We start from the raw sequence: 24948 nt of genomic DNA, 5'->3' as shown, positions 1-24948 counted from the left end.
CTATCTATCTATCCATCCATCCATCCATCCATCCATCCATCCACCCATCCAAACACCCATCTATCTATCTTTATAGCAACACTAGCAACTATCCAAACCAACCTAGCAACCACCCCAGGTACCCTAGTAACCACAGCATAGCAACACCTTAGTAACCATCCCGGGTAGACTAGCAACCAGATAGCAACACCCTAGAAACCACCCCGATTGCCTTAGCACTAGGAATGCTAGATCACCAGAGCAACTGCTTAAAAACAACCGAGTAACATTAGTACACCACGGTACCCTAGCAACCACTCTAGTGACCACCCCAAGTACCCTAGCAACCACACGGGTATTCTAGCAGCTTCATATGTCTATCTATCTATCTATCTATCTATCTATCTATCTATCTATAAACTTTAAGCGTTTAAAACTACTTTAAACTTCAAACTATTTCAGACTGAAAACCATCAAATTTAAAACTTTGTAAACTTCTGAAACTTTTTAATCTTTTCGAACTTTTTCAAACTTTCTGCTCCGGCTTTCTCAAGCCAACCTAAAGTTTGTCTTGACAAACGTTTTTTATCTAGTTAATCTTAGTTATTGTATCTGTTAAACAGACATGAACAGTTTTAACAAAGATGAACAACATACTGTAACAAATGTATCACTCATTATTAGTTACAGCAGTAACTGAAGTTAACTAATAGTACAAACATGTTTTTCTGATTCCAGTGAAATACTGATTTCCCTCCTCTGTAATTCTCAGGTTAATTAATTTTCCATTCTCTGTTTGTCTTCTGAACAGCAGTGATGTAATAACTTCATAACTGAGATGATTACTGTATTTCCACACCGCTGGAGGAATTACGCATGAATAACTGACAGATTTCTGATGGGTGGATAGATTGCTCAGCGTCCGTCTCATGGGAGGTGACGGGGATCGGCTCTGATAAAGCTCCTCACACACACACACACACACACACACACATCTGACGAGATGAGCATGAGTGAGAATCTGAGCAGGAACACTGTCAGACGAGATCAGGGTGAGTCCAGCTGATTTCTAGTTATAAATCTATACTCAGATTTTCAATTTCTGTGAATATTAGCACACCAGTAAATGTTTAGGATAATTTATTATAGACTAAACTACACAGTCTTTTATAGTTTTTGATCTGTACTCTAGAAGTTAGACGTGATTTTACTCTTCAGTTGTATTTCAGTTAGTACAGTCTTAGTGGTTTAGTGGTGAAAATCACTAGTAAAGTTTGATTCCTCACAGGTGACACTGGTTAACGGGTTTAATACACTCTTAAAAATAAAGGTGCTTCACAGTGATGCCATAAAAGAACCTTTTTGTCTAAATGGTTCCATAAAGAACCTTAAACATCTGAAGAACCTCTCAAAAGCTCCTTAACAGAGATGGTTCTTTGACTGAATGGTTCTTTGTGGAACCAAAAACGGTTCTTCTCTGGCATCGCTGTGAACAGCATCTGCTAAACGAATGCATCTTCTGCTGATGTTCGTGTGAGATAGAGTTGACCCGTCCAGCTCTTATATTCTCTCTCTGAACCAGACATCATGAAATCAGTGTTTGTGATCTGTTATCTGACTGCTCTTCATTCATCAGATCGACCACACCTGATCTTCAGCTCTGATGAAATATGATTTGTGTCAGCGTGTGTCACAATGTCATTTATCTAATTGCGAAAAACTCTGAAATAAACCTGCTGGACTAGTTGTGTAGTAAATTAACCGTGTGTTTCCAGCAGCTGTGATGAAGGTGGATCTGCAGTGTGAGAAGAACAACACGGACCATCACACCAATGAGATCACGGTGGAGCGTCTGATCATCCGCAGAGGACAAGCCTTCAGTCTGATCCTGAGCGCCGAGCGTTTAGATCAGAACGACATCCAGATCACTGCAGAGACAGGTAACAAAACACTCAGTACAGTCACAGCACAAACATTTATTTGATCAAAAATATAGTAAAAAATGGGAAATATTATTGTCATTTCAAACAGCTGTTTTCTGTGTGAATCTCTGTTAAACTGTAATTTATTTCTGTGATGTGCAGCTGTATTTTCAGCATCATTACTCCAGTCTTCAGTGTCACATGATCTTCAGAAATCATTCTAATATGATGATTTACTGCTCAAGAAACATTTCTGATTATTATCAATGTTGAACACAGTTATGCTGCACAATAAAATACTGTTATTTTATTTACCAATTAGTAATTATTTACTAATAATTAAATAACAAAATGTAAAACTAAAATGAATAAACAAACAAAACTTGTGAAAATACTGAATCATAATTTATTAGAAGTAAATAATTTTAAAATACAATAAAAAATACTTAAAATTAATGAAATAATAAAAATGTCAAATTAAGTCTTTAAAAAGTTATTAAAATATATTGCCAATTTAGTAAATTAAAAGTAAACAACTTAAAAAAAACACTAATAATTAAATCATAAAAATGTAAAATTAAAATGAATAATCGTAAAGTAATACATTTTATTTCATTATAACTTATTAAAAGTAAATAACTACAAAATAAAACATTCGAAAAAAAAAACCCTACTAAAAATAAACTAAATACTAAAAATACTAAAAATTAAAATAAATCTTTAAAAAGTTAAAAACTTTTCGAATCATAATTTAATTAAATAACTTAAAATGAAAACAATCAAAATAAAACTCATTAATTTTGCATTTAATACGTTTATTAAACTTTTATGTTTAATATAGTTATTCATCAGGGATGCATTAATTTGATCAAAAATGTCAGTACAGACATTTATAATGTTCCGGAAGATTTCTATTTCAAATAAATGTTGTTCTTTTGAACCTTCTGTTCATCTGTGAATTCTGAAAAATAAAATGTATCACAGTTTCCACAAAAATACTGTGCAGCACAACTGTTTTCAACATTGATAATAATCAGAAATGTTTCTTGAGCAGCAAATCAGGGGCACGTTCAAGCTCACACCGGTGCGCAACGTTTTGCTACGTTTTCCGGGTTGAACGACACGTTTCCTGGAAACGGTGTGCAACGGTGTGCAACGGGTTTGAGATGCGTTTTCTCTTGTTTGGTGGGTGTGTCAGAAATGTCGGCCCAATCAGCGGCAGCATGTATATAAACCACGATGTATTAAAGAGACACCTCGCACAATGGGTCCTAGTAAAGTAGTTTATAAATGTGTCCGCTGCAGCTCGGTATATGCAACAATTGAAGACATTAGAAGACATGTTTTTGCCGTAAGAGTTTTATAGTAAAATATAGCATATCACCATGATGATGTAGTTGTTTATATTTTTAACTTCATTGCAAGGCAAGTTTATTTATATACCAAATTTCATACACAGTGGTAATGAAGTGCTTTACAAAAAATGAGAATGATAATTAATACAAGGTATTTAAAAATTAAGAACTAGAAATAAAATAATTTAAATTAGAATTGATTAGCTACCAGGAAATAAAATAGAAGTGTTTTCAGTCAGAATTTGGTAAGATGTGTGCTTTCATTCTGGACGGCCAAGGGCAGTGACTGTAACATCGAGGGTACTTTGCAGTATTAAAACAAGTATTTATATCAATATCATCAGGCTCCGAAAATTCTTCAAAAAGAACACAGAGAATGGCCTTCTCAGCTGCCATAGTTGCAACGCTTGCGTCATCACAACAGGGTGTTCAACACGCCACCGTTTCCGTTTAAAAAACGTTTTGCAACGTTTTGTCGGGGCTTAAACAATCCCAAAAAATTAGAATGATTTCTGAAGATCATGTGACACTGAAGACTGGAGTAATGATGCTGAAAATACAGCTGCACATCACAGAAATAAATTACACTTTAACAGAGATTCACACAGAAAACAGCTGTTTTACATTCTAAAAATATTTCAGAATTTTGACTATTTTTTATTCAAATAAATGCAGCCCTGCTGAGCAGAAGACACTTCTGTCAAACTGTTGATTGGTTTAACCTCACACTATCCAGTGCTGCTGTACATGTATGTGAACACTTAAGACTCAGTAAGGCGTGTGTGTCTCTGTCAGGTCCTGGAGCGTGTGAACAGAAGGGCACGCTCTCGTCCTGCAGCACAGACCCGCAGCGCTGCTCCAGTGTCGGTAAATGCTGGAGTGTGAAGGTGTTGAGCGGCTCGCCGTCCGCCGTCACGCTGTCCGTTCTGTGTCCGGCAGACGCCTGCATCGGCCTCTACTCTCTGACCGTGAAGAGCGGATCCTACACCAGCGTGAGCGCCCTGACCGTGCTCTTCAACCCCTGGAGTAAAGGTACGTCTGCGCTCCTCATCAGCGTCTAGGGTTGGGAATCAAGAATCAATTCCAATTCCAGAATCTGATACTCCAGGACAGGAATCGGATACTTGTAAAATAAAAACAGACACACAATAAATATGTTTGATATTGAAACTGGGAATCAACAAACCCTAGTGTCCCGCTCTGGTGTCTGCAGATGACAAACTGGGAATCAATAATTATCAGAGTTATAATCAGAATTGATCAACTTGAACCGATAACCGACCCTAGTGTCCCGCTCTGGTGTCTGCAGATGACGGGGTGTTTCTGGAGAGTGAAGCGGAGCGGCAGGAGTATGTCATGAACGAGCAGGGCATCGTGTATCAGGGAGTGGATGAATACATCACCACCACCAACTGGGACTTCGGTCAGGTGAGAACATCACCAAGATTCTGATTTAGATTTCTCTTTTCAATTTTTGAATTTGATAAAAAAAAGAAAAAAAAAAAGATTACATTTTGAATTATGTTTTTCGAAAATGAAAATGTAATACATTTGAATATACACTGCCGTAAGATTGTTAATGCTTTTTAAAGAAGTTTCTTCTGCTCATCAAGGCTGCATCTATTTGATCAAAAATACAGGAAAAAATATAATTTTGTGAAATATCATTGCAAATTAATATAAGAGTTTTCCATTTTAATATATTTTAAAATCGAATTTATTTCTGTGATGTGCAGCTGTATTTTCAGCATCATTACTCCAGCCTTCAGTGTCACATGATCTTCAGAAATCATTCTAATATACTGATTTATTATCAGTGCTGGAAACTGTTAATATTTTTGGGTACCTGTGATACTTTTTTCAGATTTCCTTGATAAATAGAAATTTAAAAGGACAGTGTTTATTCAAAATATAAATATTTGTGTCACAATATACACTACAGTTCAAACATTTGAGGTCAGTAAATTTTTTCTCTTCTTTTTTTAAAGAAATAAATACTTCTATTCAGCAAGGATGTATTAAATAGATAAAAAGGGATATAAATCTTTTCTAACAATACAAGTTTTTACTATTTTGAATAAATGCTGTTCTTTTACCTTTTCATTCATCAAAGAATCAAAGAAAAAAGTATCACAGGTTTAAAAAAATATTAAGTTATCAGTGTCAACACTGATAATAAATCATCATATTAGAATGATTTCTGAAGATCATGTGACACTGAAGACTGATGTAATGATGCTGAAAATACAGCTGCACATCACAGAAATAAATTACACTTTAAAGTATATTAAAATGGGAAACTAATATTATAAATTGCAATAATATTTCTGTATTTTTGATGAAATAAATACAGCCTTGAAGAGCATAAGAGACACACACACACACACACACACACACACACACACACACACTAGCATGAGTGGTGAGCAGGATCTGAGCTGGTGTCTGTACTTTCTGCAGTTTGAGGAGGATATCCTTGACATCTGTCTGAAGCTGCTGGATGTGAACCCCAAGTGTCTTAAAGACGCAGCAGAGGATTATTCAGCACGCTGCAACCCCATCTACGTCAGCCGAGTGGTCAGCGCCATGGTAAAACACTGACTGGACACATAAACCACAACATCCTCCACTGAGACACAACACAGTGCCCCATTACCAGTGAATCAAATCATATGCAGATGAGCAGTGACGAATATTAAATGAGCTGCCTCATTATTATATGCAGATGAACATGTGAATTTCTGAAGGATCATGTGACACTCAAGACCAATATTATAAATACCCCAATATTATGAATTGCAATAATATTTCTGTACTGTTTGTTCAATATTCAGCACTGATATATGATATATCAGCATATGATAATGAGGTAGCTCAGATGAGCAGTGACGAATATTAAATGAGCTGCCTCATTATCATACACAGATAAGCAGTGATGAATATTAAATGAGCTGCCTCATTATCATATGCAGATGAGCAGTGATGAGTATTGATGTGTTCAGATCAACTCAGACGATGATAAAGGGGTGCTGATGGGTCAGTGGGACGGGACGTACATCGGAGGCGTGCTTCCGTCCAACTGGAACAGCAGTGTGGACATCCTGAGACGCTGGATCAAATACGACTGCTATCCCGTCAAATTCGGACAGTGCTGGGTGTTTGCAGCGGTCATGTGCACCGGTACACACATGCTACACACACACACACACACTACACACAGTGTTGTTTTAATATAACTTATCATTTTTATATTTAATTTTATTTTATTCCATTGTCATTTTATTTTTTATTAAAGTTTTAGCAATGTTATTGTGGATTTTTAACAATTTTATTAAGATTTTTTTATATATATTTCTATAAATTTTTATAAATGTTATTTTTAGTTCTTTTGGTACATCAAGTCAGACTAAACAAAAATGAGATATGTAGCCTTGGTAACAAGCCAAAAAATAAAATAAGTTTGTTTTGTAACATTTTATCTCAGTTTACAGTTTATATTTTATTTCAGTCAACATTTATTGAAGTAGTTGGTGTTTTGAATGAAGTGTAATCCCTCTGTCGTGCGTCTGCAGTGCTGAGATGTCTGGGGATCCCGTGTCGCGTCGTCACTAATTATCAGTCGGCTCACGACACGGATCAGAACCTCGTCATTGATGAATACTTCAGTGACTACGGCGTGAGACCCAAACCAAACCTGGACAGTGTTTGGTAAGAGTCTGATGTCACACGTCACGTAACCGCTCTGTCATGGGTCTCTGATTGTGTTGTGATGGGGGTTTCTGTTAGTGGACTCTCATGATGAATGTGCTGCAGGAATTACCACGTTTGGGTGGAGGGCTGGATGAAGCGTCCCGATCTCTCGCAGGACTCCTTCTACGACGGCTGGCAGGTTCTGGATCCAACGCCGCAGGAGAGGAGCTCAGGTGAACACATCCACAGCACAGATGAGAGATATCACATTCAGTTCACAGATTTACACACGTTTTTATTTTTAAATTATTTATTTTAATTTGAGGCAATTAAAATGATAAAACATTTTAGTAAGAATTTTATTTTGATTTTTTTTTTAAAGTTATTTACTGTTAAATTATGATTCAAAACTTTTTTAAAGATTTATTTTAATTTGACATTTTTAGTGTTGAATTCATTAATTCATTTACTTCTAATAAATTGTGATTTAATTTTTTTTTAATGATTATTCATTTTAATCTTACATTTTGTTTATTATTAGTAAATAACTATTTATTAGTACATAAAATAATAGTATTATTTAAAATATATTTACATTTAGCTTTTTCTCCAGTTTGGGAAAGCCTGATTTAGAGAATAAATCAAAGCATGCATCATCAGCACACTATATATACGTAACATTACATGAGTGAATCTTCAGTGGAAACCGAAGCGTTTAACAGAAATGATCTCTCCATATTCGGCCCAGGATCTTACTGCTGCGGTCCAGCACCGGTCAAGGCCATCCTGGAGGGTCACACCGACGTCAAATACGACATACCTTTTGTGTACGGAGAGGTCAATGCAGACAAGATCACGTGGCTGGTCATGGCCAACGGCTCCAAGAAGAAGATCCTTTCAGACACGAAGACTGTCGGACAGAAAATCAGCACCAAAGCTGTGGGCAGCGACAGCAGACAGGACATCACTGACCAGTACAAGCACCCAGAGGGTCAGTCACACACACACACACACAAACACACACACACACACTCACTCTCACATTCTCACTCTTGATTACAATCACACTCACTCTCTCACACACACACACAAACACACACTCACTCATACTCACACACATACTCACAATCGCACACTCACACTTCCAATCACTCACTCACTCACACACACACACACACACACACACACACACACACACACACACACACACACACACACACACACATACTCATAGTCACACACTCACTCACATACTCACAATCGCACACTCACACTTCCAATCACTCACTCACTCACACACACACACACACACACACACACACACACACACACACACACACACACATACACACATACTCACAATCACACACTCACTCACTCACACACACACACACACACCCACACACACACACACACACACACATACACACATACTCATAATCACACACTCACTCACTCACTCACACACACACACACACACACACACACACACACACACACACACACACATACACACATACTCATAATCACACACTCACTCACATACTCACAATCGCACACTCACACTTCCAATCACTCACTCACTCACACAATAATCAACACACACACACACACACACACACACACACATTCATAATCACACACTCACTCATACTCACACACATACTCACAATCGCACACTCACTCACACATAATCACTTAAACTCACACATACTCACAATCACTCACACACACACACACACACACACACAAACACACAAAGCTCATATCTGAGCGTCTGTCAGCACATCTGAGCATGTGAGACTGTGCTCCTCAGGCTCAGTGAAGGAGAGAGCGGTGTATGATGAGGCAGTGAAGCGTGTGACGGGTCTGATAGAGAGCCAGAAGCCGCGTCCGAGCGTCCAGATGAAGCTGAGTCTGGACGGAGAGCCGCTGAACGGAGCTGATATCAGACTCAAGCTGCTTGTGAAGAGCGAGAACAGCAAAGCCCAGGATCTGACGCTGAAGATGAGCGCTCAGGTCATGAGATACACGGGGACCCCTGCGGCCGACGTCTGGAGTAACACCGCAGACCTACAGCTGCAACCCAACACAGGTACAGGACTAGTCCTGACAACTAACCAGCGTCAGCTCGCTTACAAGAGCTACGGACACAAACAACACCAGTAATACCAGCAGGGCTTGACCTTAACCACATACAGGTGGATTTCAGCAGTGGAGGGTAACACGGTCACTCCCACTAGCTACTGTGGCGGGTTGAACTTTATACAACTCGACATTAATACTTGTGTGGGACAAGTGGATTTTTTGAAGGGGCAAGTGAAAGAGAACTAGACAAGTAATCTGATTAAAACATCTAATTAGGGAAGCACTGGATTTTCGAATCTAAACAAATGAATGTAACTGTACGATACATGCAGTAAAAATGTAACTTAGTGTTTATATTTCTAACATATAGGCAGGTGAAATCATATCTGACTGGTTTTGAATCATTAATCTGAAGCACAAATACACAGACTCATGTCCTCATGTGCTTGTTTCAGAGCAAACTCTTCCCTTCGAGCTGCCGTTTACCGCATACGGACCAAATCTGCTCGACAACAACTGCATCAAAGTCTCTGTGATCGCCATGAATAAAAGCGACCCGAAGGAAGTATATCTGGCGGAGAAAGACGTGGTTCCTCACAGTCCGACGCTGAAAGTCACAGTGAGTGTCTCACACACATTCTGATGCTGATTGGTTGAGTTGGTCAGCAGTGTTGAGATTAACGCAGCACAAGTAATGCGAGTTACGTAATCAGATTACTTTTTTTAAGTAACTAGTAAAGTAGCACATTACTTTGTAATATAGTAGGAAATATCAGAGTTACTTTTTGAGATAAGTAACAGCAGCTACTTTGTTTCCATGTATTGAGTGACAGCTCTGGTGTTGCCATGGTGACAGAAATCAGGAGTAAGTGCAGAGCGTTGTGTGTGAACATGATCTTACTGTAGTTCTAGACTAAATATGAACATGTGTTTACTCAAAAACACATTCAGTGTTCCTCAAAATCAATAAAAACAGTCAAATACAAACTCAGAATATTATACAAACCTGCAATAATTAAATATGTGGTTCACTTCAATCATACTAATAAATTTAATCCCATTTTATTAACCGATGTCTTTGCTGCTGACCTTCGATGGTTCACTTCAATCATACTAATAAGCAGAAATGACACATTTGTGTTTAATTTCTGTTACTGCTGAATAGTGTTGAACTTTCTTCTCCTGGATTAGTTTGAGCTGCGCCCTCTACTGTACAGACCAGAATTTACACTTCCTTCAGCCTGAAGCGTATTCACTTCACTTTTGGTGTGAAAGGGCTTTTACATTTGGAAAAGAAGAACTTTTTATATTAAAAACAAACCAGCAAGCCCTGCCCAGATTTAAAAAGTAACTCAAAAGTAACTTCACGCATTACTTTCCATAAAAAGCAACTAAGTAACGTAATTAGTTTTTTAGGGAGTAACGCAACATTGTAATGCATTACTTTTGACAGTAAGTTTCCGCAGCACTGTTGGTCGTTAGCGGATCAGTAACCTGTGAGCGCTGTGTGTGTGTGTGTGTCTCAGGTGAGCGGGACTCCTCTGCAGGACAGCGAGATGAACGCCGAGGTGGTGTTTGAGAATCCTCTGCCCTCACCGCTCAAGAACTGCTCCGTCACACTCACCGGCAGCGGCCTGCTCAAACAAACAGAGCAGTCCAGGTGAGTCCAGGCTTCTCCTGCACTACATTATCATCTGTTTCCTACTGCAGCACCACACCCCTTTTCATTTTATTCAAACAGTTTAATTAACTTTTTTAGTGTATTGTTTTGCTTTTTATTTTGGAATTAATTAGCGAATTAAAAAAGATTACATTTTAAGTAAGCTTTTGAAAGATTTTTATTTGGCATTTTTATTTAATTCCTTTTTAACAGTTTTAACATTCAGTTTTATTTTAATTTAAAATTATTAATTTAATGGACTTATTTATTAAATTCTAATACTTTAAAAGTATTAATTTCATTATGATTTAATTCCTAGTTTTATTTTGAATGTTTTTGTATTTTTAAGTTATTTACCTTTAATGTAATTAATACATTTTTAGTTTTTTTGAAAGATTAATTTTAATTTTGCATTATTTAATTCTTAGAATTCTTATTTTTTTTGTTTTTATAATAAAAAAAGATATTTACTTTTTTATTTAAAAAAAATAAAGTACATCTTTATTAATTTTCTAAATTAATGATATACTAAAAAATTCAATATTTTATTATTCAGTTCATTTTCTATTCATTTTCTTTTTTTTATTGTTTAATAAGTTGTGAGTTCACCTGTTAACTGTCGGTCCCACTTTTAGAGCACAGACCTAAAAACAGCATTTCCAACTTAAATTGTTATAGATTTTGTTTATAACTTAATGTTGGTCTCTTGATAAAACAAAAAAAATTAAGGAAGCTTAAGTTTATGAAAATATAAAAATTAAAATATTAATGTTTTATATAAAATATATATTTTACAAAACATTTTTGTAAAATAATAAGCATTTTACTTTTTTTAATTTAAAATTATTTAAAATAAAAAATATTTTTTGTACCATTATTGGACATTTTATTACGTTCCTCACAACCCTGATTCAGAGTGTGATCAGTTAAAGTATACAGTGATTCTCCAGAGTTTAAATGATGAAGTGTTTGTGTTCGGCAGCACCGTGGAGCTCGGCCCGGGTCAGAGAATCACACTGAGGGTGACCTTCAAGCCCTACAGACTTGGACCGAAGAAACTAGTGGCCAACTTCGACTGCTCCACCTTCAGAGACATTAAAGCCAGTGTAGATGTGAACGTGCGGCCCGCCGCGACACGGCTGGGATTCCTCAGCTTCAGACGATAGAAGAACAAGAACCATCTGAGCTTTTATTTGCACAAACACCAGCCAACAACATCACATCTCAACAGTTCAACTGTGTTTAATCAGAATAAATAAACATTTAAAGCAAAAAGTGTCTGTTGATTAAATAAAGGAGGTTTGGAGTGATTACATGAATGGTGAGCCTGAACAGATGCTATGTGAATAATGTGAAAACATCAGTAAATATGCAAAATAAAGTCATTATATCAAAGGCCAAGCGTCTGTGAACATCATGAATTACAGCATTGTTCAGAAAGATGGACTAATTCATAGCTTTGGGAAATCTGGGGAGAGTTCAGACTCCATAGAAACACATTCTGCAGTCTGCATTCCATCAGCATGAGGTCTGGTTCATCCGACAAACGCTACGAGCCGCAGTGCAGCAGCAGGGATCGGATCTTCTCCAGGTTGTGCTCCGCAGCGCTGTTCAGAAACTCCACCCAGGACACGTCAGCCTCCACACAGACATGACTGGACCTGATTGAGACACACATCATCACTGTCACATGAGGAGAGGAAGATGAACCTCAAACTCTGACAAACATGAAAAACCCCATACCGCAAAAAAAAAAAAAAAAAAAAAAAAAAAAAAGATTATTTCTGTCCAAGATATATTTTAACTACACCCTAAATATATGTAGTAAACAGTGAAGCTCAATGAAATGTATTTTTGAAACTGGCAAAATATTTACTTTCTCCCTCATATACCAAAATATATTTAAAAATGTATTTTAGGGACAAGAAAACACTTCCAGTCATACAGTAGCCTACATGCAGGCTTTATTCATTACTTATGAATTAACAATATTGTTTTGCTTCAGATATGAATGTACAGGTGCTGGTCATATAATTAGAATATCATCAAAAAGTTGATTTCACTAATTCCATTCAAAAAGTGAAACTTGTATATTATATTCATTCATTACACAGAGACTCATATATTTCAAATGTTTATTTATTTTAATTTTGATGTTTATAACTGACAACTAAGGAAAATCCCAAATTCAGTATCTCAGAAAATTAGAATATTGTGAAAAGGTTCAATATTGAAGACACCTGGTGCCACACTCTAATCAGCTAATTAACTCAAAACACCAGCAAAGTCCTTTACATGGTCTCTCAGTCTAGTTCTGTAGGCTACACAATCATGGGGAAGACTGATGACTTGACAGTTGTCCAAAAGACGATCACTGATACCTTGCACAAGGAGGGCAAGACACAAAAGGTCATTGCAAAAGAGGCTGGCTGTTCACAGAGCTCTGTGTCCAAGCACATTAATAGAGAGGAGAAGGGAAGGAAAAGATGTGACAGAAAAAAAGTGTACAAGCAATAGGGATAACCGCACCCTGGAGAGGATTGTGAAACAAAACCCATTCTAAAATGTGGGGGGAGAATCACAAAGAGTGGACTGCAGCTGGAGTCAGTGCTTCAAGAACCACTACACACAGACGTATGCAGGACATGAGTTTCAGCTGAGCATTCCTTGTGTCAAGCCACTCTTGAACAACAGACAGCGTCAGAAGCGTCTCGCTTCAAAAAGGACTGGACTGCTGCTGAGTGGTCCAAAGTTATGTGCTCTGATGAAAGTAAATTTTGCATTTCCTTTGGAAATCAGGGTCCCAGAGTCTGGAGGAAGAGAGGAGAGACACACAATCCACGTTGCTTGAGGTCCAGTGTGTTTTCTGAGGTCCAAGGTCAACGCAGCCGTATACCAGGAAGTTTTAGAGCACTTCATGCTTCCTGCTGCTGACCAACTTTATGGAGATGCAGATGCAGCAACCTGGGCTCTCATAACACCTGAGCAGTGCCACAGACTGATCGACTCCATGCCACACCGCACTGCTGCAGTAATTCAGGCAAAAGGAGCCCCAACTAAGTATTGAGTGCTGTACATGCTCATACTATTCATTGTTATACTTTTTAGTTGGCCAAGATTTCTAAAAATCCTTTCTTTGTATTGGTCTTAAGTAATATTCTAATTTTCTGAGATACTGAATTTGGGATTTTCCTTAATTGTCAATATAAACATCAAAATTAAAAGAAATAAACAATATATGGAGGGCAAAATGTAGTTGCACTTTTTGAATGGAATTAGTGAAATAAATCAACTTTTTGATGATATTCTAATTATATGACCAGCACCTGTATGTTCCTGTATTGAAATATATGGAGAGCAAAATGTATTTGCAACTATATATTTAAATAATATTTTTACAAATATAAAAAAAATAGCAATATTGCCATTTAAAAGTTTAGAATCAGTAAAAAATTTTTTTTATTATTCTCTCATGTTAATCAATGCTGCATTTATTTGATCAAAAATACAAGAAAAAAATATGAAGCAGCACAACTATTTCCTGCATATTAGAATGATTTCTGAAGATCATGTGACACTGAAGACTGGAGTAATGATGCTGAAAATACAGCTGCACATCACAGAAATACATTACAGTTTAACACATATTCACACAGAAAACAGCTGTTTTACATTCTAATAATATTTCACTATTTATTTACTGTACTTTTAATCAAAGAAATGCAGCCTTGCTGAGCAGAAGAGACAGAAACATTACAAAATCTTCCTGACCCCAAACTTCTGAACTACAGTACATACTGGTAAGAAGTATATGAATACACACATATCGTAAAACATTTTCGCAAATATATTTTTGTGCATTTAAAAATAGATCTATTTTGGCACGTGACTGGGACGTGACTGATGTGGGAAAAATGATGAAGGGTGGAAGAAAGAAATGGAAATGTGTGACTGTGCAAAACACTATTTATAATAATTATAGCGTTTCACACACTTCTTAACAGCGTTATCACGCTCAGGCAGACTAGTGATTATCAGACTAAACCAGCGTCTCACCTGGTGATCTCCAGCACTTTCTTCAGCACACACACCACTTTACACACCTACAGTGAAGAATCACATCATTCATGAGCACTGGAAACTATTACACACACACACACACACACCAGCGGGGTTTGTCTTAAAAGTGCTCGATTTAAAGCAAAAAGGGACATTAATGAGGGCAAAAAAGCCACCAAAATGAACAAAAACTGGTTAAATAATTTATTATTTTTTTTATTTATTATTCTATTTTGTTTATTTATACTTGCATACATGAACCAGAAAAATGTAAATACACAACACAGAATTTTCAAAATTATATTAAAAAAAAAAATTAAAAAAAAAAAATTTTTTTATTCAAACAAAAAAAAAAACGTGCTAAAACTAAGAATTTAATAACAATAAAACATATGGTGAGAAAAAATAAAACATTTCATAGGGCCCTAAACATGTCATTTTTATTAAACTTTTAATAAACTGAAATTGTAGTACAAGTTTTATGATTTTAATTAATTAGACATGCTTTTTGATTAATAAAATTGTATTTATCCTTTAAAAAAAAAAAAGAGTTGAGAAAAATGATAACAAAAAAAAACAGGAATTTGGGAATAAATGAAATAGATTTCATAAGACCCTAGTTCATGTCTGTACCTGATGCACAGTAAATATCTGCACTAGTTCAGTCATGCTGAAGTAAATGTAAACACATGAGCTCTGGTTAAACCCACGACTCACCTGTTCTTCGTGACTAATGATCTGCCACACCTATAAAACCCACACCGTGTCCTAGTGATGCCATTCATAACACTGTGACAGATCACGTCATGCTGGGATTGATCCAGAGAGCGAGGGGCTCGTCTGAACTCGTCCCGTGTTCCTGCGTGCCGCAGGAGTGATCTGTAGAGACTTACGCTCATCTCGACGGCCGACCGCTCCACGGGGGGGTAGAGACTGAGGGCGAGGTCATCAACGCTAACGACACAAACACAAGCATCATTATCATCAGACACCGTGATGAAGAAGGTTTGGCTGGGTGGTGATGCTTGGTGTGGCATGATTATAATGACATGGAGAAAGTGTGAGTGTGTTTGTTTGTACTTGTTTTGGACTAAATGTCTTCACTTCTATTGTGAAATTCTTCGAGGACATTTGACCGCTCCCCACTAGTTAAACAGGATTATAATGACGGGTAAGTTTAGGGGGAGCAGCTGGTTAACTGATAGAAAATATCATTAAACTGTGTGTGTGTGGGTGTGTGTGTGTAAGATAAAACAGGTTTGATTACCAGAGAATGGAAATTATCAGTGTTAAACAGTTAAATAAAACAATGTGATAACACTTTACCAACATTCACCAATCAGAAACAATGTTTACACTACCACTCAAAAGTCTCTTCTGCTCATCAAGGCTGTGTTTATTTGATCAAAAATACGGTTAAAATTGTGAAATATTATTATAATGTAAAACAGCTGTTTTCTATGTTCTGTGTGAATATCTGTTAAACTGTAATTTATTTCTGTGATGCACAGCTGTATTTTCAGCATCATTACTCCAGTCTTCAGTGTCACATGATCTTCAGAAATCATTCTAATATGATGATTTGCTGCTCAAGAAACATTTCTGATTATTATCAATGTTGAACACAGTTCAATATTTTTAAATATTGAAAGTTCAAAAGAAAAGCCTTTATCTGATTTAAGCCTTTACTGTTATTTCTGATCAGTTTAATGTGTCCTTGATGAATACATAGAAAAAACTCTTTGAATGATAGTGTGTATCATTTAAATGATTAAAAACATTTCACCATGAATGGCACGAGTTAACACTTCACTAAAACACTTAATAACATCTCAACTAATAGATCCATTCCTTAAATGTCACAAAGTGTTTAATATTTTACAGGATAAGCTACAAGTCTTTGATTATTTCGCTCTCTAACTCCTGTATTTGACGCACCTGGGACTGATTTCTCTGGCTGCGTCTGCGAGGTCGTCCAGCTGCGTGATGTTGTCCTCCGTCTCCAGTGTGCTGTTGTTTCTGACAGCGGAGCAGAGTCTGCGCAGACTCGCTCCGGACGCCTTCATCAGACCCTGACACTGAGCGATCAGCAGCCGGTCCGCCTCAGACCAGTGCGTGTCCTGATTACCTTCATCATCATCATCCTCATCATCCAACACGTCCCCAAACGGGTCCTGAGCCTCAGCCAGAGCCTGAAGAGAGAAGAGCGGCAGCTCTCATGAATACCAGCTATGTTTCCATCCACCTATTGTGATGTGCATTCTGGAATATTGCATAAAACAAAAACACTGGATAGAAACACTAAGATGCAAATAAATTCTAAAAATGTGCATAAACTACGATGGAAACATATTTTACTGAATAAATTCCACCATGTGCATCAAAAAGTCATGTCACTATAAATACATGAAAACAAGTTTGGATGGAAACAGCTCCTGACATGAACTCACAGATCACATGAACAACAGCTACATTAAAAAACAATCTTCATTTAGTTCTAGATGATCTCTGACCTGCTCCATCTCCTCCAGGGCATCTTTCACCAAACCAACGCATGACGCCACGACACTCAACACAGCACTGCGGTTATCTGTGAGGAGCAACACATCAACACTGAACTCTTACCTGAACTCATGTCCTTCAGAGAAACTGAATATGACTGTAGCATGAGAAAATTTATAAACGTCTAACCCTAGCTGCCAAATATCAGAAGTCACAAATGTTTCTTGTCTCTCGCTCCTGCATTATTCCAGAGGTGTATTACTCTAGTACTAGTTAGTAGCGGTCAAACCTTTGGGCAGCTGGTTAAACCGGTCACACGCGGCCCAGACGCCTCCGGTGGACATCAGCTGCTCCTGCGAGAGACTGAAGAGAACACACACGAATCGTTCAGACTCTGGTGACACATGAGAACATGAATGATGTGAATAGAACAGAACCTTCCTCCAGGAGAGGAGAGAAGAGCCTGCAGCAGCTGAGCGAGATCATCCAGCACCTGCGCCGTGGCGTCTCTGAGCAGCTTCCTGAGCGTAACTCCTGCAGACAACAAGACGCTCGCTTCATCGGGTCACTGGTCAGCAGCTAAATTTAACAACTTTTCAAACTACTTCTTCCAAAAGCTTCTAGCAACTAATATCATGCATATTATTTTACAAACAAATCTAAATTAACATATATTCTTGCTGAGATTTGACATCGCACAATGACATCACAACACCATTTAGCAACAATCCCCCTTCCTTTAGCGACTTCTCCTGAAAATGAGCTCGCAGCACTGCTTGTCAGTTTGTTAGTTTCTGAGTTTCTCAACAACAGTTCATTACAGGGTCATGAGACGTCTTGAGTAACCAACTAAAGACGAGCAGGAGCCGATTCATGTGAAAGTTGAAATGACAGATCAATCAAGATCAGGACTTCCTGATGATCATAAACAACTGTATCCTCTCATGGATCCAAAATATGATGTTTTATGAAAATACTCATCATCTCATGTGGTTGTTTTGTATTTTACACGACCAGTCGAAAGTTTTTGAACAGTAAGATTTTTAAAGAAGTCTCTTCTGCTCACCAAGCCTGTATTCATTTGATCCAAAATACAAAAAAGCAGCAAAATTCAGAAATATTTTTACTATTTAAAATATATGTTTTCTGTGTGAATTTCTGTTAAACTGTAATTTATTTCTGTGATGTGCAGCTGTATTTTCAGCATCATTACTCCAGTCTTCAGTGTCACATGATCTTCAGAAATCATTCTAATATGATGATCTGCTGCTCAACAAAACATTTCTGATTATTATTAATATGTTGAAAACAGCTGAGTAGAAGTTTTCCAGGCTTCTTTGATGAATAGAAATGTAAAAAAACAGCGTTTATCTTTTGTTACATTATAAATGTCTTTATCATCACTTTTGATCGATTTAAAGCATCCTTGCTGAAATTATTCTGTAACATTAAAAATAAAATGATATTGACTCCAAGCTTTTGAATGATAATGTTACAAAAGCTTTTTATTTCAGATAAATGCTGATCTTTGTATCTTTCTATTCATCAAAGAATCCTGAAAAAATGTACTCAACTGTTTTAAATATTGATAATAATAATAATGATTTCTGAAGACTGGAGTAATGATGCTGAAAATACAGCTGCACATCACAGAAATAAATTACACTTTAACAGAGATTCACACAGAAAACAACTGTTTTAAATAGTAAAAATATTTCAGAATATTACTGTTTTTGCTGTACTTTAGATCAAATAAATGCAGGCTTGGTGAGGAGAAGAGACTTCTTTAAAAACATTAAAAATCTTATTGTTCAAAATCTTTTGACTGGTTGTGTAGGTAAGGTCACTTCAGTTTCTAGAGACGTCAGCTGCGTTAGCATTAGTGTCATAGTCACCTTGGCTCTTCGGTAACCAAAAATAAACTGTAGTCAACGTCAGCACGCTCTTCTGAACAGATTGGGCTATTTTCACACAACCCTGGAGTGAGGAGAACCAGAACAACGCCGTTACAGACGCAGAAAACACACGAGAGCAAAGCACTGCATGACACGTCATATTGATATTCTGAAGGGGTCAAAGGTCACCTCCTCTGACGGCAGCGGCGGCTTCGAGAACATCACGCTGAGTTTCGTTGCTTCTTGAGACACTGATTTAACAGCTTCATCTGTGAGAAGAGAGAAACCTGAGTGAGTCATGATGAAGTCAAGCGATATTCAGATGAGAGACGATGATCATAAATGCTGAACTCATAATCTCCCAGAAGTTTGACAAGCTGAACGCCCCGCTGCTTTCGTTCGGCTCGCCGTCTGAAATCACACAGACATAAAACACTCATAAACACTGAGAGCTGCACATTACAGTTAATTTATGTCTGTTTAATATTTAAGAGTATCTGAACATGTGTTCAGTCAAGCAGGTGAACACTGTAGAACAACTCCAGGCTGTTATTCACCTGAGATTTGAACCATAGCTCTAGTAATCTTTCATTTTTTAGCGATTAATCGCGATTAATCACATCCAAAATAAAAGTTTTTTTTACATAGTATATTTGTGTATATTATGTTTATTTATTATGTATACATAAAAACACACAGAAACGACATATATTTTGTAAATATTTACATATATTTAAATGTATATATTTATATTCATATAATTTATATCATATATAAATATAATTAATATATAAACTTAACATATTTTTCTTAAATATGTACATGCATGTATGTGTATTTATATATGCACAATAAATATACACAATACACACATATACCGCATATTATGTAAACAAAAACTTTTATTTTGGATGCGATTAACCGCGATTAATCGTTTTGACAGCATAAACATTTCAAAATATACACTGTATGTGTGTGTATTTATATAAACATTATAAATACAAGCTGTTAGCATCAGATAGGATGTAAACACAATAGTTTTCAGTCAGTAAGTTTAAGTATTTGTGTGTGAGTTTGGCGTGTTTATGTTGTTTACATTGTTAGCATTGGCTGTTAGCCGTTAACGTCACACAAACACAGCTAAAAATCTGTCGTTAAATAACGTGACAAGATCCCATCGTACCTCTCACTCGATCCCTGCTGCATTTCACGGAGTTCCAGAGGTTTCGTACCGGCAGCAGAGCATCTGAACGCGGGTTATCGGCGCTCATGACTCGGTTCGCGTCCGTGTCGTGGATCCGCGGAACGAATGTCAAGCGGAACAGAAGATCGTGCGAGTGTCGCGTCGGAATGATTCTTTGCTGCACCGTACGGGTGATTTGAACGATATTAGAGTTATTTAAAATATTATAAATAATTAAATATTTTAAATAAAATTATACGATTAAACATTCTGTACTTTCTAAAGATATCTAGGACGTCGTGCAACAACTGATCCAAAGTACAGCAAAAACAGTACAATTCTGAAATATTTTTACTATTTTAAATAACTGTTTTCTATTTAAATATATATAATAAAATATAATTTATATTCCATCATCACAACTCCAATACACAAGACACACAAAAATCATTAATAATCCTAATATCCTCATAAAAAACAAAAAAACATTTATTATTATTATTATTATTATTATTATAATGTTGAAAACAGCTGAGTAGAAGTTTTTCAGGTTTCTTTGATGAACTGAAAGTTCAGAAGAGCAGCGTTTATCTGAAATAGAAATGTTTTGTTACATTATAAATGTCTTCATCATTACTTTTGATCAATTTAAAGCATCCTTGCTGAAATTATACTTTAAAATTAAACATAAAATTAAATTAACTCCAAGCTTTTGAATGATAGAGTGTATAATGTTACAAAAGCTTTTAATTTCAGATAAATGCTGATCTTTGGATCTTTCTATTCATCAAAGAATCCTGAAAAAAATGTAATCAACTGTTTTAAATATTGATAATAATAATAATAATAATAATAATAATAATAATAATAATAATAATAAATGCTTCTTGAGCAGCAAATCAGCATATTTCATTTAATTTAATTGATCGATTTGAACATATTTGTTTACATATTTAGTGTTATTTAAAATATTACAAATAATTAAATATTTTCAATAAAATGATACAATTAAAAATCAAAATAAAACGTTCTGCACTTTTTGAAGATATTTAGCGCGTCGTGCAACAACTGCTGCACTCTTTGCTTAAAATAAAAATCTAAACAACAGTGTTTGTGTTTACATCAGTTTAATGTGCTGATCTGAAGACACGTACAGGAGAGGTTTGGCCGGCAGGTGGCGCTCGACGACAACAAATCCAGTTTAGCTGCTCTATACCAACAGTTTGAATTCACATGCTGGTCTGGGACATGATTTAATTTAGATAAAAGTTACTAAAAACTACCTTAGCATCATTCTGGGTTTTCAAGCATGATACTAACCTTGTTCACAGTATTCTTAGAAGAACTCTACCGTGACAAAATACCGTTATAAATGAATATGGTTTAAAATAAAGCTGCATGGTGATATCATCAGTGTATCATGGTACTGTCAAAGTATTTCTGCACACTTGCTATCAGAAGCAGCCAGCAGCAGTGCCCTATAATTCACATATTTGACAAAATCTACATAATGACACGAGTTTGATGTTCTTCTAACATTTAAACAATGTTACAACTTGTTCCAAAAATTCAAAAGTAACATTTCCATAATTTTTGAAAAATGATACAAAGGAACATTCCCTTAACTTTTGCATAACCAAGAAAAAATGTGTTTTTCAAAAAAAAAAAAAAAAAAAAAAAAAACGGAAGCCAGAAATAACTTTTTCATAACTTAAATGGATTATTAGCCAAACATTCTCAGAACATATTTTCGTTAGCTGTATTGTTAGTTTATTTCTACTGATAATAATTAGAAGGAATTATGTCTAAAATGATCCGGATTGTCAATTAAACCTCCACTTGTCTTTTTTGTTTAATAAATCTGAAATTGATTTATTGATATTTCTTGCATGTGACTTGATATGAATATCAAAGTTGTTATGAATATTAATATTATTGCTGTACTGTACTGAATTATAATTCATTATAAATGTGTCCCTGCAGCACAGAAGCAGTCATCAGTAGCACAGGTATATTTGTAGCAATAAACAACAATACATTGTATGAGTCACAATTATACATTTCTCTTTTATGACAAAAATCATCAGGATATTAAGTTAAGATCATGTTCCATGAAGATATTTTGTAAATTTCCTACTGTAAATATATCAAAACTTAATTTTTGATTAGTAATATGCATTGCTAAGAACTTAATTTGAACAACTTTAAAGATGATTTTCTCAATATTTAGATTTTTTTTGCTCCCTCAGATTCCAGATTTTCAAATAGTTGTATCTCAGACAAATATTGTCCTCCTAACAAACCACACATCAATGGAGAGATGATTTATTCAGCTTTCAGATGATGCATACATCTCAATTTAAATAAAATGACCCTTACAACTGGTTTTGTGCTCCAGAGTCACACATCTTTTATCTGAAAGCAGTGCAGGACAGAGTTGCAGCAGATGTTACGTAATGAATGAAAGAATCCTGACTCTGCTGATCTTTGCTCTGTTTCTTCATCATCGTGGACGTCATCCAACATATTTCTGCTTCCCTAGAAAGTCTCATATTTGGCAGCAGCACGAGTGGAGCGTCAGCGGCTCGTTCTGACGTTATATGTGGCTCAGGCCTGAGAACCTGCCCCAGTTACCCACCTCAGCTTTGAACTCTGTGTGTCTGCTACTCAACTCCATTACAATAAAGTGCAGGACGTTATATTTAAATAAAGTTTTCATAATTTAATGTCAAAATGGTTTTTTTGTTAGCTATAAATGTGTCCTCGAAATCAAACAGATGTAGATAGATAATAACATAAATTTAACGATTAACAAAATCAATCAAAAAAAATACAAATTAAAAACAAAATTATTCAAATATAATCAAATAGATGCAACTAGTCAATAATGATTAAATCTTCAGCTGATGTTAAGCTAACAGACAGGAATGGAAATGTGTGAGCATCCTGTGAGAGTTTATTCAGTCACAGAAGAGCAGCTTCAGTCGAGTCTCTGTGACGGACATGTGTCCAGCTCTTATCAGAGTGATTCTGTGTGGACATCAGCTCTCTCGTCCTCTTTACTGGACACTAGAGTTTACAGAATCACACCGATAACTGTTTAATAGAGATCTCAACACTCTAGGCCGGCTTTATGAGTCCAAACTTCTGAATCAAACTCACACGGACGATCAGAACAAACTGAGGCGTGCAAATAAAATAAATAAAAACCTCAAATCCAAATTCAACGGACACGGAACAAAAATCAAAAGAAAAAAAATAAAAATTAATTCCTAATAATTTATAACTGAGAATCTCTTCTTGAGGGAAACATTCCAACTATACAAACATAAAAAAAAATGTTTTTGTGTCTTAAGAACATTATTAACCATAAAATAAAAATTCCTTCATTTCTTGACTCACCCTCAAGTTGTTCCAAACCTGTATGAGTTTCTCTCTTCTGCTGAACACAGTTTTTTATTTGTGGGTGAACTGTCCTCTTCAGGATCAGATAACAGTGACTGAACATTCTATTAATGTTCCTGAAAGAACAAAAGAAACTACAAACTGAGTTTAGTGCTGAGATTGATGTGTTAAAGAGCAAAGATTTCTATACTGCTTTACATGTGTTTGGTGTTTCTTGAGCACATGTGCATCGTGAGTCAGCACATTCACACTGATGATGATGAAAATGATGATGATGAAGAAGAGTGGGTGTTAGTAACAGTTAACAGATGACTGGAGTGACCCGAGCTCAAGCGCTGATAGAGACAGCTAGTCATAAACCAGACTGAACCGGACACATCTGGATCACCAGACCAGAGCTTAACCTGCTAAACCAGTCTAAACCTGTGACTAGCAGCTCTTCCAGAGCCGAGTGAGTCTAAGATGACAGAAAAACTGCATAGAAATGATTTTCACTCAGCGTAATGTAATGCATTGAATGAAATGTGAAACTCGGAGGACTGAAGTAGTATTTTCTTGTAAAAGAGACTCAGTTAATCTTGGGGTTAGTAAGCCTTTCAAAATGTGTTTTATTTCACTTTGAAATACTTTCTCAGTGTTTCAACAATCATCAGTAAATATTACTATATTTTTCTACTAAGTAATTATAGTTTATATACTTTATTAACAACACTAAATCATTTCTAGTTAATTCTGTATTAAATGATCATGTGTTGAATTAATTCTTAAACAGTAATCACTCAGAACGATCTCCAATCAGCTTATTAATGAATCGACTGTAACTATAGTGGAATTAACAACTTATTATAATTTATTAATTTAATAATTATTTTTTAATTTAATATTGTAAAATCTTTTAATCACTTGTTAATTGTTATTTGTTATTGTAATATTGGTTATTCTTGGCATTACTTGTTTTGTGTATAATGCTTTGGCATTATGTAAAAACAACTTAAATTGAAAATGAATGAATTGAATGAATTAAATGCTGTTACACAAGATTCATCAGTAAATCTATTAATGTTCATATAGACTATGAAGTGCACTAACAAATCTCCCCGAACAGATATTTGCAGTGTGATGCATCATCATGATGACCAGAGACAAACATCTAGTGTCCCAATCTGGTCATACGTGTCTCAACCCAAAAAACAAGACTGTAATAACAGAT

At 36.0% G+C, this 24948-nt stretch overlaps 2 protein-coding genes across 6 annotated transcripts; one reads left to right on the top strand and one right to left on the bottom strand.

Annotated features, from left to right (window-relative positions):
* Nucleotides 1-888: 888 nt before the first annotated feature.
* On the top strand, nucleotides 889-12092 carry tgm8 (transglutaminase 8). 2 transcript variants are annotated; one of them, XM_019068712.2, is made up of 13 exons: nucleotides 889-1031; nucleotides 1758-1919; nucleotides 4052-4288; nucleotides 4566-4684; nucleotides 5717-5845; nucleotides 6259-6436; nucleotides 6829-6964; nucleotides 7070-7179; nucleotides 7695-7937; nucleotides 8763-9041; nucleotides 9490-9653; nucleotides 10561-10694; nucleotides 11677-12092. In XM_019068712.2, the coding sequence occupies exons 1-13, from the start codon at nucleotides 983-985 to the stop codon at nucleotides 11858-11860; spliced, it is 2124 nt and encodes a 707-aa protein (XP_018924257.1). In that variant the 5' UTR covers nucleotides 889-982; the 3' UTR covers nucleotides 11861-12092. The 2 variants fall into 2 exon arrangements, with proteins under 2 accessions (XP_018924257.1, XP_018924256.1); XM_019068711.2 differs by having other exon boundaries at nucleotides 919-1031; nucleotides 1755-1919.
* Nucleotides 11870-20492, bottom strand: LOC109051163 (cyclin-D1-binding protein 1 homolog). Of its 4 annotated transcripts, none has more exons than XM_019068719.2 (11): nucleotides 20334-20492; nucleotides 19502-19561; nucleotides 19340-19419; nucleotides 19151-19232; nucleotides 17693-17789; nucleotides 17545-17618; nucleotides 17267-17343; nucleotides 16692-16945; nucleotides 15647-15707; nucleotides 14751-14797; nucleotides 11870-12355 (listed from the first exon to the last, which is right to left on the bottom strand). In XM_019068719.2, the coding sequence occupies exons 1-11, from the start codon at nucleotides 20419-20421 to the stop codon at nucleotides 12244-12246; spliced, it is 1032 nt and encodes a 343-aa protein (XP_018924264.2). In that variant the 5' UTR covers nucleotides 20422-20492; the 3' UTR covers nucleotides 11870-12243. The 4 variants fall into 4 exon arrangements, with proteins under 4 accessions (XP_018924264.2, XP_042610061.1, XP_042610064.1 ...); XM_042754127.1 differs by having other exon boundaries at nucleotides 11921-12355; nucleotides 15471-15707; XM_042754130.1 differs by lacking the exon at nucleotides 14751-14797 and having other exon boundaries at nucleotides 11921-12355.
* Nucleotides 20493-24948: the final 4456 nt, after the last annotated feature.

The sequence above is a fragment of the Cyprinus carpio genome, unplaced genomic scaffold (assembly GCF_018340385.1).
Source record: "Cyprinus carpio isolate SPL01 unplaced genomic scaffold, ASM1834038v1 S000006459, whole genome shotgun sequence".
Classification (NCBI taxonomy): Eukaryota; Metazoa; Chordata; class Actinopteri; order Cypriniformes; family Cyprinidae; genus Cyprinus; species Cyprinus carpio.
This window is presented reverse-complemented; position numbering and strand designations above follow the sequence as displayed.

Coding starts and splice junctions, on each gene's coding strand:
- tgm8 (XM_019068711.2), top strand. CDS start 983: ATGAGCATGAGTGAGAATCTGAGCAGGAACACTGTCAGACGAGATCAG. Junction 7,938..8,762: donor CCAGTACAAGCACCCAGAGG/GTCAGTCACACA, acceptor TGTGCTCCTCAG/GCTCAGTGAAGGAGAGAGCG. Junction 9,042..9,489: donor ACAGCTGCAACCCAACACAG/GTACAGGACTAG, acceptor TGCTTGTTTCAG/AGCAAACTCTTCCCTTCGAG.
- LOC109051163 (XM_042754127.1), bottom strand. CDS start 20,421: ATGAGCGCCGATAACCCGCGTTCAGATGCTCTGCTGCCGGTACGAAAC. Junction 19,562..20,333: donor CAGCAGGGATCGAGTGAGAG/GTACGATGGGAT, acceptor GTGTGATTTCAG/ACGGCGAGCCGAACGAAAGC. Junction 16,946..17,266: donor CCCTGGAGGAGATGGAGCAG/GTCAGAGATCAT, acceptor TTCTCTCTTCAG/GCTCTGGCTGAGGCTCAGGA.